This window comes from Asparagus officinalis, chromosome 6 (assembly GCF_001876935.1).
Source record: "Asparagus officinalis chromosome 6, Aspof.V1, whole genome shotgun sequence".
NCBI lineage: Eukaryota > Viridiplantae > Streptophyta > Magnoliopsida > Asparagales > Asparagaceae > Asparagus > Asparagus officinalis.
Genome location: NC_033799.1, coordinates 744,829 through 764,105, shown reverse-complemented (window position 1 = coordinate 764,105; position 19,277 = coordinate 744,829). Strand labels below are relative to the sequence as shown.

At 38.3% G+C, this 19,277-nt stretch overlaps 3 protein-coding genes across 3 annotated transcripts in view; 1 reads left to right on the top strand and 2 right to left on the bottom strand.

The window, feature by feature from the left end:
- The window catches only part of LOC109844596 (twinkle homolog protein, chloroplastic/mitochondrial), a 10,696-nt gene extending 3,241 nt beyond the window's left edge, over window positions 1–7,455 (bottom strand). The window contains exons 1-13 of the mRNA XM_020413700.1: window positions 7,133–7,455; window positions 6,648–6,781; window positions 5,674–5,729; window positions 5,536–5,593; window positions 5,318–5,419; window positions 4,630–4,713; window positions 4,455–4,535; window positions 4,264–4,329; window positions 4,047–4,160; window positions 2,394–2,441; window positions 2,205–2,290; window positions 2,042–2,102; window positions 487–669 (exon numbers count right to left, since the gene is read on the bottom strand). Coding sequence (XP_020269289.1) covers window positions 487–669; window positions 2,042–2,102; window positions 2,205–2,290; window positions 2,394–2,441; window positions 4,047–4,160; window positions 4,264–4,329; window positions 4,455–4,535; window positions 4,630–4,713; window positions 5,318–5,419; window positions 5,536–5,593; window positions 5,674–5,729; window positions 6,648–6,781; window positions 7,133–7,358 — 1,299 coding nt within the window. The 5' untranslated portion in view covers window positions 7,359–7,455. The remainder of the gene's footprint in view (window positions 1–486; window positions 670–2,041; window positions 2,103–2,204; window positions 2,291–2,393; window positions 2,442–4,046; window positions 4,161–4,263; window positions 4,330–4,454; window positions 4,536–4,629; window positions 4,714–5,317; window positions 5,420–5,535; window positions 5,594–5,673; window positions 5,730–6,647; window positions 6,782–7,132) is intronic.
- LOC109845283 (pentatricopeptide repeat-containing protein At4g20770) lies at window positions 8,827–11,603 on the top strand. The gene has a single exon (XM_020414517.1). The coding sequence runs from the start codon at window positions 8,970–8,972 to the stop codon at window positions 11,334–11,336; it is 2,367 nt and encodes a 788-aa protein (XP_020270106.1). The 5' UTR covers window positions 8,827–8,969; the 3' UTR covers window positions 11,337–11,603.
- LOC109844886 (serine/threonine-protein kinase tricorner-like) lies at window positions 12,168–19,099 on the bottom strand. Its single transcript, XM_020414056.1, has 14 exons — window positions 19,013–19,099; window positions 18,564–18,851; window positions 17,967–18,141; window positions 17,269–17,352; window positions 16,649–16,890; window positions 16,329–16,566; window positions 15,975–16,054; window positions 15,817–15,901; window positions 15,559–15,690; window positions 15,360–15,473; window positions 14,894–14,941; window positions 12,956–13,040; window positions 12,816–12,872; window positions 12,168–12,681 (listed from the first exon to the last, which is right to left on the bottom strand). The coding sequence occupies exons 2-14, from the start codon at window positions 18,791–18,793 to the stop codon at window positions 12,533–12,535; spliced, it is 1,719 nt and encodes a 572-aa protein (XP_020269645.1). The 5' UTR covers window positions 18,794–18,851; window positions 19,013–19,099; the 3' UTR covers window positions 12,168–12,532.

Below are 19,277 nucleotides of genomic sequence, written 5' to 3'. Positions count from 1 at the left end.
CTCTTCCAAAACAAAATAAAAAAATTAATAATAAAAAAATAAAACCATTCAGACCAATAGTGGTAAAACTTGCATAACATCCAAGAAGAAAATTGATTTGAACATGCCTCGAGGTTAGCATCATCTTGTTGCTTCTTCTCCATTATCATCAAGAACAATGTTTAAGCTTTTCTCACCAAACATGTTGCACATAGAGCACAGGAACTCCACAAAAAGATTTGAAAAAAAGGAAACAAAACTGTTTTATACCCTCCGGAGATGCATTGACCTCCGAGATAAAGATGTACAAACAAGGAGTTTCCATAAGTTCTGGAAGGCTGGTGCATAAATAGGGGCATCACTAACTAGCTAGAAGGCTGGTGCGCTAGTAGGGGTATGACTAACTAGCATTGTTGGATCATTCATAAAAATAAGGGACTAGAATGCACCCACTGTTATTCCTCATCAAAAGAAGGCAGTTAACAACTCAATCTAAGACATCCTTACATTGTACAAGTCATTCAAAGCTCTCCAACCAGTGGAAACACCACGCTCATACCCATTTCTGCAATAGTAATAATCATCGATGTCATGGAAGAAACTGCTGAAGTTAAAGAGGCCTCGTATGGGATACAACTCAGCATTCTCAATAACTTCCCTCAGCGCACCTGCTCCTTTATACATAAGCACCTGAGATGAAAAACAAGAAAGGATAGTTGGATTAACACAGTAAGTCAAGCAAATCCATAATTACTGGAGCAACGTGCTTTTAAAACTAAGCAATGCTTAATATTGGCTTCCCAAAGTGCAAGAAAAACGTAAATGATTGGTAATCTCAGCCCAGAACCTCCCTAAGAATCGTACGTTTAGTGTTCAACAAATATGTCTATCAATATGTTAGTTTAAGTGAAAACTACAAAAAGCGCTTCCGCTGCATCCAGATTAAATTCCTCTTGATTACTGAAATTGTCTGTCAGGCTGCAAAAGTGTTTTAAGTTAAGAGATTTCCTATTGGGAATGACCTACATTTCCCAAGCAAAAAAAGCCAACCAAGAAGAACCATAAGTTAAGAGATTTCCTATTGGGAATGACCTACATTTCCCAAGCAAAAAAAGCCAACCAAGAAGAACCACATTTCTCAGGATCTATAAACAAGCAACCAGTATTATAAAGTTAGCTAGCTAAAGAAAAAGCAAACTATCTGTCCCGTCTATTTAATATCTCAGCCATCGACAGCAATGCAGCACTAAACAGGTTATCAACCAGCACTCAGAAAGTTAACGGGTCTCACCAGCCACAATTAGGCCGGCAACTTGGACCAACACTCAACCCCAACCTGAAATAGTTGGTCTTCGATTGGCCTTAGTAGGATCAAGTCATAGAGAGATGACCACCCATTTAACAAACAGATGCATTCCAAGTCTAATGCTGTGAACCTTTCGACCTGAATTAACACAATTCTAAGCCAATATTTTGTTATGACTTGTTTGTATACAGTATACACAAGTCATTTTTGCCAACATGGTTAGTGAATGTTGGTGCATGAGATGTGGCACTGAATGCAGTTTTTTTTTTCTACGTAAAACTTTACCTTTGTAGATAAATTCATCAATTTTTATCTGAAACAAAGCTGACTGAAATACAAACAAAAAAAAAGTTGGCTGCACATGGGGAATGGCTAGTGTGGGACTCTCATGAGCTGCTTGATTAAGTTAATTTCTAAAAAAGAATTATTACTTTATGATCTACATAAACACTGCTTTGTCAGTTTGGAGCAGCACTGTAGAATAGACCAATTATATGCAGGTCAATTTCAGTTACCAATATTTGGGCCGGTTGACTTCAGGTAGAATTACCCAACGCATATAAAAAACAGATCTAATGCAATTCACACATATATCAGTCCGTTCAGAATTTTAACCAACCAAGCTCGACTAGTTGCCATCCTCAGCATCATCATACAGGAAAATGAACAACATAGGATCACAGATTGAGCATGCTTTCAACATCGTCCACATTTAGACCTTCAAAAGAAACAGACGAAGTAAATACATGATAGTACCTCATTTGCATCCTTGCAAACTCCAGTACCAGTTTTTGTTGGCCAAGTGACCCTCCAGCATCTGTTTGGGTTTTAAATAAATGCAGAAGTTCATTAGTTTAGCAAATAAGGATTGAGGAGCACGTCTCAGAGACAATCACACGAGATGGATAAAGTAGCGGACCTTTCTTTACCAAGGCGTCTTGCTAGTTCTTCCGCTAAAGCTTGTCCAGGGGCATCAGCATCCGTTGCTAGAATTATACGAGATGCCTGACAGTATCCAATGTATCACTGATTCAGCTAATAACTAAACAAAATATCATCAGGGGCAGCGAGAACAATTTGTGACACTAATTTGATCGCGAATGATTACCTTGTTTAGATACTCTTTGCAGTTCCATAAATACTGAAACTTTGTGTCCTAGCTTTACAGAGAATTTCAGGAAATGTTAGCAACTTAGCAATTAACACAAGGCTTAATAGCAAAACAAAATTGTAAAATAATAAGATATCCAAGCTGAGGAAAAGAGAAGAAAATGCCAAAATAGAATAATTAAATTTTCAGAAAAAAAATTACGAGCATGAACAGTCAGAACTCAGGTTTCAGCGCACCAACAAGATAAAAAGGGTGGAGTAACATCAACAGACCCATACTGATGCTCATTTTCACCATTACCACCACACAATCTGAAAGTGATCTCAAATTATACTGTTGATTTATCAGTGCTAGCTTATGTCAACTTGTAACAAACATAGAAATTCCAGTCTAGAGCTCTGGTCTAATTTGATACCATTAGCCACTAGGAAAAGAAGATTGCATGACTGGAACCCCTTCCTTCTATCAAATTATCCTTTCAGATTGCAGTCTCTGTCAGTATGAGGCTGCCCCCAGGCTGCAACTTCATATACAGTCATGATATTTTTATGAAGGGTTTCTAAACTAGAAGTTTGTGGAACCATTGGAGCAGGTTGCCGATATCTTTAAAATCCCTACATAATGAAGGCAGGAAAGTCAAAAGTACAAGGAAGTTAAAGAGGGTGGGACAAAAAACTAAAGCGCCCTTTGTAGAGAATTTTTAGAAGGGAAGGTAGAGCAAGGTGAGGTGAGGTAAAGTAGGGGACAACTTAAAATCAACTAGAAATGAAGAGGGAGAAGAATCCTTCCAAATTGGAGGGATTCAAGAAGAGAGAGAGAATGAACTACAAAGTGATGTGTGTTCTCTCTCCTCCCCTCCTACAAACAAGAAGGACAAGATGTATATACTTCCTTGCACCTCCCCTCACCTCACCTTCCCTCTTCATACCCCCTACCAAACCATGCCTAAATGAGAGAATGAGATGCTTTGGCCATGTGCATCAGAGGCTACTAAATACACCAATTAGAGGAGGTGATAAGATTATAATTAATGGAACAAGCGTAAAACTAAAAAAAGACAGGACATGTTATAGGAAGTTAATAAGCCTCAAAACAATTACGAAAATTTGCTTCAAACACAAAATGGACTAGAATATCATCTGGAACCTTGTCTTGATCTGGTACATCTTTGGAGACCTTTCCAGGCGCTCCATCAGGAACACTAACACAATTACGGTATCCAGCTTCTTCCATGGCAAGCTTATCCATTTCACCTAAAATCAACTAGAAATGAAGAGGGAGAAGAATCCTTCCAAATTGGAGGGATTCAAGAAGAGAGAGAGAATGAACTACAAAGTGATGTGTGTTCTCTCTCCTCCCCTCCTACAAACAAGAAGGACAAGATGTATATACTTCCTTGCACCTCCCCTCACCTCACCTTCCCTCTTCATACCCCCTACCAAACCATGCCTAAATGAGAGAATGAGATGCTTTGGCCATGTGCATCAGAGGCTACTAAATACACCAATTAGAGGAGGTGATAAGATTATAATTAATGGAACAAGCGTAAAACTAAAAAAAGACAGGACATGTTATAGGAAGTTAATAAGCCTCAAAACAATTACGAAAATTTGCTTCAAACACAAAATGGACTAGAATATCATCTGGAACCTTGTCTTGATCTGGTACATCTTTGGAGACCTTTCCAGGCGCTCCATCAGGAACACTAACACAATTACGGTATCCAGCTTCTTCCATGGCAAGCTTATCCATTTCACCTTCCACCTATATACTAACACATAAGCATCAAAGGAAAAAAGAATTGTAGCACTATAGCATGTAAACCAACAAACATGATACACTTTAAAATGGATGGATGGAATATTACTATGATGATATCAGTAGCATTTCTTATGTCATCAAGCCCATAAAATATCCTTTCCGTGTCAGATTCCTGACAAAAATAAAACATAATGTAAAAAGTCATAAGGCAAAATATAAATAACAAATAGCAACAGAATACGAGCTCGCATTAAATAAATTTGTTTGTAAAACTATAGGAATCAATGCAGCATATACCTGCCAGAACTTTTTGTCACTGCCCCGGTACTTGCAGCTGACAAGTGTTCCATTCCTTCTGTAAGGAAAAGCAATAACTGTCTGTAGATGCAATTGTGCTGTCAGATACTGTTGGTATTGATATATACAAGTTCTCCAACACTATAGTTAAAAAAAAAAGAAACAAAAGAATAACCTGATTGTGCCAGCGACGTTGCATGACACCATTTCTTCGAAGTGTTTCAGCTGATATCATTCTCTCCTTTAAATATGCAAGGACCTGAAGAAAATTAAGATAGAAAGAATCAATAACAAACTCAGTAATGAACTGTATGAACTAGTAGTAGCACAAGTACTGTAGTCTGATGCTCGTACGTTTAGCTCCATTTTTCTTCTAATAAACAGACGGAAAACTGTTGGGCTACAGTCAACAACTGGCTTTCAGTGACTACCCATGTCAATCACCTATAGAAAACTTAAGTGGATATGAGCACCTGTCCACCAACTTTTTTATCCCTTCATTATGCTTTCAGATTTGTGCTACACATCAAGGCTATCTTTGATATTTGCGACTTGATTTGTATGACATGCTAGCACAAAACTGAATACAAAATCAATAGCTAAAAAAGTTGGTGAACAAAGGACTCCTATCCACTTAAGTTTATAGGAGCTTTACTCTCGTCACCTTTCTGCATTACGATCAGGCCAGTTTTAAAATGATATCACAAGATAACCAGGACATCTTTAGTTCTGTACACATACATAAGCTTGAAAGAGAATAAAAAGACATAGTGAGAATAGTCACCTAAAGCACAATGGCCATCTGTATTTTCTTGAGCAATAAACTGGATAAATGATATGCAAAAAAGTAAAACTATGACTACCTCTTCACTCAGCGGCTCTAGCTGGAGGTCCTCTTCTGTGAGTACTCTGTATCCCTTACTTTTCAATGTTTGACTTGAGCCAACATTGAGCATCTTGCCATCCTGAGCACTCCCAAAATATATGATACGTATTGGCAAAGTGCAAAACAACTCAATGCTTCTAGTTGATAGTAACTATTGCATCCAAAATGCATGTCTAAAATCTAAATCCAAGATACCTGTATACAACCACTCCAACCACATTTTCCTCTGAAGCATCTCCACATTGCTCCCCTTCTACATCATCAAAATGATTTACATCATTGTACGATTGTTTTAAAATGAGGATAATCCTTGCGAGCTAAAACCAGACTCACCCATCTTCTCGGATGAAAATGGAAAAGCTTTTCTCCTTTGACTCGCCTCCTTTACACTGCCATACCACCATAATCAAATGAGTATATGAGCAACGTAATGGCAAAGTATCACTGAAGGGAATCGGCTCAATTGCATACACATGTAGGAGAATACTGACAACTACCTTAGTTTCAGAAGTCATTAATGCACAGAAACATATATCTATCTGTTTGTGTCAGTGTGCATCAAGAATGCTAACCTATACAAGTCAGAAGCATGATTGCTTGATCTCGTTGCACAACGGGACAGTTCGCATTATTCAACTTGGAGTAGCAGTTATGCAATTTGGCAAGTACAAGATACCTGCATGTCTCCCTTTTATTATTCTAGGCATTTGTCTAGTTGCAAGGACTAAGGTGTAGTTATCATAGGACATAGGGTTAGCATTGTAGTGATACAGTTTAAATTCCCAATAGGTGAAAATATTTGCCCCAAGCTCACCACAAAATAGCAAGGTGTACATGAATATTTCCAGAGAAGGTAAATCTATCCTTGAACCCAACACCCTTACTGCTTGCCTATTATCTTTTGTGTGTTTGGAAGGTGTTTCGCTGGTGGGCATCTTAACCCCTGCCAACGAATGGCGTTACATGTCATTAATTAATCTGATTATATTTTAACACTCCTACATATTATTCGACATATGCAGCTGTCAGGGGGGGAGATACTCAGTGTCATTGGCATTTAAGAAGATGGAAGAGCAGATATGTGTGAAAATCTCCTCTTAGTACATCAATTTGTTTAAGTTTCACTAAGAAACATCAAAAGGCAGGACTTTATCATGACCGATAACAGAATGGCATGCTTGAAGCCTGAATACCCAAAAACTAGTTTGCCTATCAGAGCAAATAGCCTACTAAGCTAGAGACATTGAGCGTATGACCTGATAATAGTGCAAGTGGTTGAAAGAGAAATTAGAACGGTAAAGGAGTACCTTCGGGCATGTCTTATGGTAATATTGTCCAGGCTTGCAATCGTCATGTTCGAAACCAAGTTCCTCCAGTTTTTCTCGCAGGAGTTTGAGTCGCTTGTCAATATCCACTTCAGCATCCAGTGCTGCAAGATGAACTTCACAAAATTTTGCGAAACACAAAGAATAAGTATTGCATTTCATCTTGGTGAGCTTCACCAAATCTGATTATGCATACAAACTTTTTTAGAAAAATAGATCTTCTGAAGTCCTAGATACAAACAACTAAATATAATGGGAAACAAGTAACTCAGAAAGTTTAAAATGACGTGCTTCTGAAATATAACCTTCAAAAATAATAGAAGGAAAAAAAACTAGTATTAATAAACTCAATAACACTTGATACCAGACATTTTACAAGCTTAAGCTAATTAGAGAACTTAATAGAAATGTCTTACATGAAAATGAGTCAAAAGGCAAAAAAAAGGTTGCAACTTTAAGGTCAATACCATCTCTACTAGTAGTCGTAAGCGAGAGCTGACGAGGGGAGCGGACTCCATTGGACCTGAGCGCAAATAGAACGGTTCTAGAGGGGGGTTTTCGCAAATTTGTCGATAGGAGTCGTGGGCAGAGGAGTTGCCGGGGAATTGGGGCTAGGGTTCCGCCGGCGGAGCACTTTACAGTGCCCATGAAGCTGAAGCGGAGATGGGGGAGGCGGCGGGGGAGGAGGGGCATTATGGGAAGAAGCGGGGCTAAGTTTCCATGGCAGGGGAGGGAGATTTCGGGAAGAATGTTGCCTTGACTTGGGGGAAGATGAAATAGAGGAGGGGTCGGGAGTTGGGTTGGGTTGGGTTGGGTTGGGTTGGGCTTTTGGGCTACCTAGGGCTTATCTCTTAGTGGGGCCCAGTGTTGAGAGGTCTCTCTATTATGTAGTATTTTTTATTTTTAGTGAACAAAAATGCATTTTCTAACCAAAATAATAATAACATCATTAATAATATTAATAATTCATTGCTAACAAAAATGTTTAGCGTTAGTTTCGTTCACTAGAAATAAAAGAGCACGATTTTTCCATTTAGGGGCTGTTTGGTTCGCTATTATAAGGGGTGGAAAACTCAGAAAACCCCTCCACGTTAGATTTTTAGCCATCCACGTTAGCTTTTTTGTTTCCGTCCATTTCTTTGTGCCGTTTTGGTTCGCTCGAATGAAAGAGGGAAAACTCTGCTGGAATCGCCGCCAACTAAGATTTTTTTCCTCTCCGATTTCCTTCCCTAACCAAGTGAAATTGATGAAAACTCTGCCACGTCAGATTTTTTTCCTTCTCTGCTTTGTTTACAAAAGTTTTACTTTTTTTTCTATGCGAACCAAACATAAGAAAAATAAATACATTGGTTTTTCACCATTTTTTATGTGTGAACCAAAGCAAAACAATCTATTTCTTGAAAAAGTTTGGAAAACTCAAAACTTGTGTTTCTTTACATGGAAAAGCAAAACAATCTATTTCTTGAAAAAGTTTGGAAAACTCAAAACTTGTGTTTCTTTACATGGAATTGTATTTCTCTATATCAAGGAAACGAAAAAACTTGTGTTTCTTTACATGGAATTGTATTTCTCTATATCAAGGAAACGAACCAAACAGCCCCTTAACTTCGCCATGCTTTATTTTTTAGGGTTTTTCTCTTAGAAACCACCTTAAAAATATGGTAGTATTACAAAAACCACATTTTGTAAATTATACATGAACCATCTCCAAGTTAAATTTTCACTAAAAACCTGGAAAAAAATAAAATTTTCAAGTTTAAAGTACATAAATTGTATCCTAACAAGACCTAAATACTAATAAAAAAAGTCGGATATAGACCTTAAGATAATTCCTAATTTTTAGCTAAAATTTTAATTGGGAGGCGGTTGACGTCAACCATAACCTACTTTAAAGGTGGTTCACGTATAAGTTAAAAACAAAAGGTGATTTCCTCACAATTACCTTACAATGCATGTTGTATATTACAATTAACATAGATGGGATTGTGACGCTAATTGAGATTTAGCAGCCAGATGTAGATTGTATGAGAAAATTTTAGCAGCCAGATGTAGATTGTATGAGAAAATTTAGATCGTTTCACTATAAGAAGAAAAAAAGCAAACTTATGTGAATTTACTAAAGACACCGCGTATTTATATGTTTTTCCTATTACTTTTTTTTTTCAGTTGACTTTGTAGACAATATTTCTTAACACCTAATTAGCTATTTTCTCAGCGGTTATCTAAAATCCCATTCAACCCCGAAGCCTCTCCCGCCAAAATCCCCCATGCCAAGCCCAAAAGCAAGAACATCATTAACCCCAAATGCCCCGCCTCACTCCTCCTCAACTCTCCGACCTCCTCCACCAATGCATCGCCGGAAGCCTCCTCCTTCCCGCCAAATCCATCCATGCCCACATCCTCAAATCATCCTTCCTCTCGTTCGACACATTCCTCTCCAACCGCCTCGTCGAGTTCTACTCCCAGTCCAAGAACTACACCTACGCCCTCAACCTCTTCAACTCAATCCCTAACCCCAACATCTTCTCTTGGAACGCCATCCTCTCTGCGTTATCGAAATCACGAAACTTGGATGATGCGTTCAAGGTGTTCGATAGAATGCCCGAGAGAAATGTCGTTTCTTGGAACACTGTGATTGGGTTGTTATCAAAAAACGGTCACGAGAGAAAAGCGTTGGAGATGTATTACACGATGATTTTGGAAGGTTTCGTGCCAACACATTTCACATTTGCCAGCGTTTTGAGCGCTTGTGGGGGTTTGGAGGTGGTCACAGACGGGAGGAGGTGTCACGGGTTGATTGTGAAGGTTGGGCTTGAGAGTAATTTGTTTGTGGAGAATGCGCTTATTGGGATGTATATGAAGTGTGGCTTTGTGGAGGAGGCTTTGAGGCTGTTTGATTCTATGGCGAACCCGAATGAGGTGTCATTTACTGCCATGATGGGGGGGTTAGTGTCGAGTGGTTCGGTTGAGGAGGCAATGAGATTGTTTGTGAGGATGCATGGGAGGGGAATTCCTATTGATCCTGTTGCAGTTTCTAGCATTTTGGGCGCTTGTGCTAGAGCAAATGAAGAAGACCCTAGTCATGATGTAGATAAGAACTTGCTAGGGCATTCGGTTAAAGCCTTCGTGTTTAAGAAGGGTTTTGAAGCAGATCCTCACGTGGGGAATTCACTGATCGACATGTTTGCAAAGACGGGTGAAATGGATGATGCTGAAAAGATTTTCAAATCGCTACCTGAAATCAATGTTGTTTCTTGGAATGTATTGATCGCTGGTTATGGGCAGAAAGGCGATGGCAAGAAAGCTTTGGAAATGATAGAATTGATGAAAGACTCTGGATTCGAACCTGATGAGGTTACTTATATCAGTTTGCTCGGTGCTTGCACAAAGTCTGGTGATGTTGAAACTGCTCGTAAAATATTTAGTAAGATATCGAGACCAAGTGTTATTTCTTGGAATGCTATAATTTCCAGTTACTGCCAAGAGGAAAGGTATCAGAAGGCTATTGAGCTGTTCAGAACCATGCAATATCAGCGTGTTGCTCCTGATCGAACCACATTATCTGTAATCGTGAGCTCTTGCTCAGGATTAGGGAATTTAGGGTTTGGAAAAGCGATCCATGCTGCCTCGATTAGGTCCATGCTTCACTCCGACAAGTTTGTTGCTAGTAGTCTTGTTGACATGTACTCAAAGTGTGGGCAAATTGAATCAGCACGACAAATCTTTAATAGAATGCCCGAAAGGGATGTTGTCTGTTGGAATTCAATGATCACAGGCTTTGCGCTTCATTCTCTTAATAAAGAAGCTCTCTTTTTCTTCAAATTGATGCGAGAAGATGGCATGACCCCAACTGAGTTCTCATATGCTAGTGTGATCAATTCATGTGCAAGGTTGTCTTCGTTATCGGAAGGAAGGCAGATACATGCCCAAATCACTAAAAGTGGCTATGATGCAGATGTATACGCGGGGAGCTCTCTCATTGATATGTACTCCAAATGTGGTAACGTAGACGAAGCCCAAAAGTTCTTCGATTTCATGCCAACAAGAAATACTGTTTCTTGGAATGAGATGATTCATGGGTATGCCCAAAATGGTCTCGGAGAGAGAGCAATCGCCTTATTCGAGCAACTGTTAAAAGCTAAAGTGAAGCCAGATGCTGTGACCTTCATCTCTGTTCTAACTGCTTGTAGCCATGGAGGCTTAGTCGATGAAGGGATCAAGATCTTGGAATCAATGGAGAAAGATTATGGCATTGAGCCATTAGCTTATCACTACACCTGTGTTATAGATTCTTTAGGCCGAGCTGGGAGGCTCGAAGAAGCTGAAGAGCTTGTCGATAAGATGAAGTGGAAGGATGATCCTATTGTGTGGGAGGTTTTGCTTAGTTCTTGTGCAGTTCATGGGGATGAGAGACTGGGGAGAAGAGCAGCAGAGGTTTTGTTTAGAATTGATCCAAAGAATTCAGCATCTTATGTGCTTTTGTCTAACATATATGCAGGCTTGGGGAAGTTTAAAGAAGCTTCAGAGGTTAGACGTTTGATGAGTGATTGTGGGGTTGTGAAGGATAAAGGGTATAGTTGGATTGATCAGAAGAGTGGGGTGAGAGCTTTTATGGTTGATGACGGTGAAGGTCAATTGTCATATGATGACAATGATGCTTGTGTTGCTTAATTAAATTTGGTTGGCTGATTTTTAAAAAGGAAATTATAGCCTTGTCCTTGATTTGTTGAAGGGTAAGCATAAAGGGACGTTGAAATGAAAGAAAGCAGAACGTGGCGCCGGAGATGGAGGATTTTCATAATGAGTTGGGAGGTATTGCATAAGAAAAATACGTTGTGACTGTAATTAGAGCACTTTGTGCACTGATACCCTGTTGTATGTTATCAAACTTTAACAAGTGATCTTGAGTTATTAATGAATTATGTACAAGTGTATTAATTTTGATAGGCATTTGTTGCCTTCACATTCTCTTGACCATTTGCAGATGTTATAGGATTGATAGGTGGTTAAGATCCTTCCACATATAATTTGATGATTGATTACTTTCTAATATGATTAACATCCTACATTCCTGAATTATCTCCTTAGTCAAGATAAATCTTAATTGTACATTAAATAATAAACATTTATGAGTAAAGAAAGTATAATTTTTTTTGGTTTTATGTAATACCTCTTGCCTCTTGGTATCAGTTATCCCTAACATAAACAGTATTTGTATGCTTTTTTCTTTCTCACAATAATATGGACTAAGAATCCTTTTGCTCAAGCGAGGGGAAAAAAAAGAGGTCGCGGAGCTGTGCCATCCGCAGTGGAAAAAAGATCCGCATCCATGTTCAAGTATCTTTTCTCACAATTTTCTGATGCTCTTGACATAAAATTTCGCTCTACGGAACTTTCAGCAAGTTAAACTTCAGTGGTATACTCAGACAGGAGAGGGAAAAAGAATTTGTTCCACAACACAATGATTCTACATCGTAATTTCAGTGGTATACTGAGGCAGAAGAGAGAAAAAAAATTTATTCCACAACACGATGATTCTGCATCGTAAAGAAGAAACAATGAGATACGGTCTGTCCGCAACAGTATAATCAACTGTATTAACCACAAGTTACAATCATTTCCATGTACAAAGCACATCTAATATTTACAACTTCATTTAATTCATCACGCAAATACCAAAAGAATACAATTTGTGGGATGAAATTTACAGCAGATTGGATGGAGTCCATTTGTGCCAAAGCACTCTGTCAGGTCAAAACAGGTAAATTATCTTCCGGCAAAAGCAAATCATTTCTTCAAAATTTTATCTCCCTGCTCACTTTTGCTTTGGCTGCGAATCACGAAAATTTACAAGTGGAACTCGTTAATTATCTGCGTTGGGTTAGAGGTTGGTATGATGAAGATTTGTTGGAATCCTCAAATGACTCCTGAGAGCTTTCGGGGACCTCCAATTGTGTTGGTAGAAGGTTCAGAAAGCTTCCTAGGACCGGTTTCTTCTCTGTGATAGTTTCTGTTTCTGTAAACTCATGTACCAGGATTAGTTTCTAATCTAAAGCTTTCAAGAATTAGCAATTAAATCGAGAAATTACCAAATAAAGTTAGTTTCTAATCTAAAGCTTTCAAGAATTAGCAATTAAATCGAGAAATTACCAAATAAAGTCTTGATTGATGGCCTCTTTGGCTTGTTGCTCTTCTTCTTCAATTCGGCTGAAGCACAAAATCAGTTACAATAGTTAGCAGTGTGTGCCTGTGCATGTAACATGCACGAAGATGTGATAAAGAGAAATTACCTATGCCCGGAACATGATGTTCATTCACAATTTCAAAGTTCTTGTAAGTGTAACCAACAAAATTCACATCCTTCGATGAAAGCATCTGCAAAGAAGAAATAAGTAAGATTAGACTTATTTTCTCTTCGAGAACCAAGTAAAAAGTAACACTAAAACTATTTGTTTCCGGGAACATTAAGCACATTGCTTCTGTTGTAAGCAAACTACAGAATCCATACAACAATATCAAATAGGGGGAAACCACAACTCAAACTACTGATTATAGTTTACACGAATGGTATAATGTCAGTGCTATTTCAAAGACAGAGACTATTTGTCTAAATCTTCTCTACCTGAAGAAAGAGATGCACGTGCATCTAGCTTGGGTTAGAAATGGATCTAAGATGCTGTGAGTGGAACTGCAGCAGAAAATTTTCAAGAGGCTTTATGTGATAGCAGACTTGGTTCTTAATTCTAAGAAAAGGCTTATTTGCTAGTAGTTCGGGTTCCTAATTGAAAATTTTGATCAATTATTCAAGACGCCTGATTTGATAATTTTAATACTTTAAAAGGCTCATTTGCTAAAAGAGTTGTCTCACAATTCGATCATATTTAATTGATAATGATGTGTAAAAACAGATAGTACTTGTTGTATCATTATGCAAATAGCTAAGTGTTAATCCTCATTGGGAGGCCGACACGTGTCCCACTCTATGCCTAATCATCCATATTTGAAGAGGGACAACCCGAGCAACTTCAGCAGTCAACCCAACCACGCCGAGAACTTGCGAGGTCGACTAAAAAGATGGTACTTGTCGACCTACCTGCAAGATCAAGACGATAAGCATCCTCACTCGACCTACCATTCCGGTCGACCCCACTGGGTCTCGGCACTCAGCCCTTCCAGGCCAACAACTTGTGAGGCCGACTAAAAAGGCAGTGTTTATCAACTTCCAATGAGATGAGTCTAAAAACGGTGTATCGTCGAGGCCCCGTCGACAGTCAATTATCATAACCTTAAATGCATGATCAGAGTTATCATTCTTCCAGCCCGAAAGTCTTTGTGACTTATTGGACCTCGTCAGCACTTTGCACATTCTGTCACTCTCACATTAAACGCATGGGTGACTCACCCCCTCTGAGGCCGACACATGTAAAGCAGATTATGATTGAGCTGCCAGCTTGACTCAGCCGAAGTTACATACCTACCCTTTCGATCTGCTATAAAAGGAAACTGATGTCTACTGCCTAGGGTAAGCAATTCTCTTGCTAAAAAACCAAACACTTAACTCTTACTTCTCTATTCAAGCTCTAAACAGATTTGACCGTCGGAGGAACCACCGGAGATCCCAACTATGACCTCTCATGAGTTCTTCATGTGCAGGATAGGACTTCTTGTTCAAGAATTAGTCGTCTAAGGAAGCTTGAGGACCCTAATACCTTTCATAATCCACAAACAAACCCCATGTTTGATAACTGACATCAACAATACTAAATAGCAATATGAAGAAAATGGGATGACAATAAAAATTGCGTACAATACATGTCATATTATACTGTGTACAGGTATTCATAAATGTGCCCATTTAACCTCCCTTGCCTAAGGCAAGCATGATCTCGTTATCAATCGAAACAGAAGCATAACAATGACACGTCTCAACTCTTAAGATCTGAAAGTAAATAACTCACTGATTTTGTTTTCAATTGATAAATATTATCTCAAATTTTGAGTATGATCTCATTATCAATCGAAACGGGAGCATAACAATAACGCATCTCAACTCCTAAGATCTGAAAGTAAAATAACTCACTGACTTTGTTTTCAATTGATCAATATTATCTCAAATTTTGAGTTCAATGAACTCATACAAGTCAAAGGACTGTAGATATGATCTCTATCTAAAAGCTTGGAAATGATATTTTGACATGTCTATCACAAAACAAGGAATATAGCAATACCTTCCTCCAGGGGCCAGATTTTGAAGATGATTGCATAGGAGTTGCAGACTGCAGAAAAGAAAAGTATTAAGTAACAAACATTTAGATCTTTAAATTCTTATGCCAGTTGCCAAAAAAGTCTTTAAGTATAAAATAAATTTTTTACGTGATATACTGAAAATCTAAATTACTCGAGAAAGAATAAAATAATTTTTAACTGTCAGGAGATCAAAACTTTATAATCTGAAGAAACAAAATCCCTGGGGGCAAGAATGTAGCCAAGAAAGCCCTTGAAAAGTTAGGGAGTTACATTAAAGCATATTTGCATAGGAATGCAAGGAAATTGAAGAAATAGAGCATGTGTCGACCAGAAAGATATATGAAACCTACAATAACTTTTGTTTTGCCAGGGAAGACTTTCTCATTATAAAGAGAAAACACTGCATTATCGGAAAAAATAACTGCCTATTGTAGAATAATTCCTTACCTCCTCGAATTTCTCAAAGTTCTGAGTATCCAATTCATTTTTAACCTCTGGTACGAAAGCAGCATCCACCTGGTATAACCTATCCCACTGAATGCCTCTAAACCAGGGATGTGCCTGAAGTTGGCAGAGATTTCATCACCGTGTTCCACAGTGGTAAGCCAATTCAATGTAATATTTTAACTTACAAACAAGAATATACCTTTATTTCATGTGCCCCTTTCGTTCCAAGTCGGTGTTCTACGTTGCACAACAACTTGCAGATTAGATCTTTTGCTTCAGTTGAGATCTTTGCATCAGGAGGAAATTTTAAGTGGGTTCTCCAATTCACAATCTGCATGGTATAAGCTAAGTATTTATTTACTCTGCCTGCCAGCCTTTTGCAAGCTGGTACTTAAAGCAAAATAATAATAATAATAATTAGCAAATAACTAAGAACATATGCGCACTACATGGGTACCTTTCTACATGTTGACATTGGCTCATCAGAATAAAATGGTGGATAGCCCAAAATCATTTCAAACATGATCGCTCCAAGTGACCACCTGAAAAAAGTACATGCCAAAAGGTCATCAATATAATATAAGAGGATTTCAATGAACTAGCACCTCAATGTACCAGTCGCACTCCATTCCATATCCTCTCTTCAACAGAACTTCTGGAGCAATGTAATCAGGGGTACCAACAGTCGAATAAGCCTGCATTCACAATCATACTGGTAAACAAATGCCATTTAGGTGCAAGCATATCCTGACAAGATAACAAATTCACGTCACCAAATTTGAAGACCCATAACTACCAAAGAAGGATTGTGTCCCACATTTTTGAGAATTACAATTTACAAGGGAGTTTGTCAATATAAAAGTTTTCCTTGGCTGGTAATAAGGCTCCTATTAATCGTGAATCCTGTGCTTAAGAACAGAAATCGTCTACTGGTGCGGAAAAATAAATATATTATTGGAATTTACTTACCAACATTCTTCTATTCTTTTTCCAGTTTAATAATTGCTCCTGTTGTGTACGCCTTGGCGCTGTGGAGGTATTCAAATGCTTACTGCCATCCAGTGGAGGCTTCATAGCCCCTCCCGTTGCTAACTCTGTCTCAATGAGATTTGGGAAAATACTACAATCTAAGGGTTTGCATAACCCAAAATCTGAGAGCTTCATATGTCCATTTCTATCTAGTAACAAGTTGTCGGGTTTAATATCCCTAGCAATAAAAGAGAATTAATTCAATAATACTGGATTACCATGAAAACACACAAAAAGAAAATCCCACACAGTACACATACCTATGAATATAGTTGTGTTTATGAATGGATTCAATTGCTAATACTGTTTGTCCAACATAAAATCTGGCTTCATCTTCAGTCAATGTCTCCTTGCGCATGAGTAAAGTCATCATATCTCCACCAGGAAGATACTCCATTATGAGATATAAAAACTCTTCATCTTGGAAAGAGCAGTAAAGTTTGACAATGCAACCACTATCTACTTCTGCAAGAAGATTTCGTTCAGCTTTTACATGCTCAACCTAAGTCATACAAACAGAAACAACAAATTAGTAAAAGATGCAATAGACTAATTTCTGAGTTACTGGTGACGCTAGACCAGAACCATTTGTTGGCCAGTTTTATGTTCTGAAATTTCTAATTTCCCACATTCCGTTGTACAAGATGTCATGTATTGTATTCAATGAAAATTCCAACATGAAACTTTTTTAATGTTATGTCTCTTAAATATTAAAATTATATGTCGTAATGCCTAGTCATTTATAAATTTCTTATATGAACATGGATCATTTGGTGGAAACATGCTGAATAATCAACTTCATCTGAGTCCTCAATCTGATAAGAGTTTATTTATTGTTCTGGTAAAATAGCTATAAAAATTGGAAACGTGCCGGACACACCTGGCCTCTACGTAGCATTTCAGATTTTTTGAGCTTCTTCATTGCATAAATATGCCCTGTGGTTTTCTCTCTACAGAGTCTCACCTGCAAAGCAGAAAATGCTCAAGATAGTCAGGTTTGTAAATAAATTTGCTTTAGCACAGAAACAGAATTGATAAAGAAATTAATTCTTACCATGATTATAAGACTAGTAAAAAAAGAATGGACTACGAAAAAAATAGGGCTATTAGAGAATTAGAAAAAGAAAAAACATCCCCAACATGGGGTTACTCTCGTGAAGTGTCAACTTGACCGTACACGAGAGTACATTGTAAGGTCCGTACAATGGAGTCTCCACTGTGCGAGTTGGAAATGATAATTCAAGCTTGACTTTGTGCATCGTGTGAGTCCTTTTGGGAATCAGTTTATATTTTCTTTCTCTCTAACTTTTGTTCTTAACCAAATGATAAGTGTAGTGTGAAGGATTGAACTTGTTATTAGGATTGTACAGCTCTATTAGATGCTATTCTTGTGGCATTACACTCTCATCAAGGGATGCAACTGCAATTTCAACTTCCTGTTTTCAAATTGACATTTATTGTGGGTAACTGGGTATTACAAGATTACAGATGCAGACTAAATAATGTGACTAATAATATCTTGCATCAAATGAAATAAGTAACATAGCCTAAGTTATCACAACAACTGTTGACGCTAACCTCTCCAAATGCACCCCTGCCTATTATGGTCAACAATTCGAAATCATCAACTCCCATTTTATGTCTCTGGATCCGCATGTATTCAGTTTCTTTTTTCTCAAAGTTCTTTATGAGGTTGCTATGCTCTTCTACGGAAACATCAGCATCAGCAAGCTTCCTCTCTAGGTTAAACCGCCTAAACACAACATAAGAGAAGAAAACTGTCAGAGAAGTAAACCTGCATATAAAGCTTATTTTTTCGTCATTACTCGTTACACATTGATTTCATAAAATTACTCATAAGATAATAACACTACTACTTCATTTGACGAAAAAATTTGCTCCTTCTGCATAGATGCTTGACCAAATTTCAGTTAGAATTTGTGAGGTGACCAAATTTCAGTTAGAATTTGTGAGGTGACCAAATTTCAGTTAGAATTTGTGAGGTGCATCTCTAGTCACCGGCACAGGTAAAAATAGCCCCTCCAAATGAAACATTGAGATAGCACGCGTGTGTCTCTAGGTTATACCATCTAAATCTAAGCGCAATATAAGAGAGAAAATGAACCCTAGAACAACCCCACAATGTTAGTCTTTATTGTGAGGCATCGTATATACCTCTCTTTTCTCTCTTGCAAGCTCTTCATCTGCATCTTATAATGGTTCTCAATGTACTGCTTCGCGGCCGCAACCCTCTGCTTCGTGATCTCCGAAGGCACGGCCTCATCGAGTGGCGGCTTCTGTCCGCTCGCAGCATCCTCCATTTCCTTGTTCTTCTTCTTGCCTCTAGGTTTCAGCGCATCTTTACTCTTTTGAAATTTCTTAAACCAGCTCCTCGTCGAATCCATTTCAATCACAACGCTCCCATCGTCTTTCGCAGTAGATATCAGGGATCGCAAATCCCCGCTGCAAAGATGAATTTTAACAACGTATAAAAAATCCGATTAAATTAGGGGGTGGGGGGGGCCAAAAAAAAAATTTACGAGCTAGAATCTTTCGAGTTTATTCTGATAAGCTAAAACCTCGACTAATCTTAAATTGGAAAAAATATGGGAACGAAATCTTACCTAGATCTGAAGCTCTTTCATATCGCCGTAAAAAAAGAAAACCGAAGAATTCCACCTTTGCTCGCAAGAGAAGGAAAGTTTTAGAGGCTTTTTATTTATTTATTAAATTGCACAACCCGGAGGTCCAGTCTTTTTATAAAAGCTGGAGGACTGTGGCTGAAGGGCAAACTGGTAATTTAATATAAAAATCAAAACTCCGCGTGCAAAAGCTGGCGCACGTTAGGCGCCCCCGACGATTGCGCGAACGCGCGGGATCGCGGCGGCG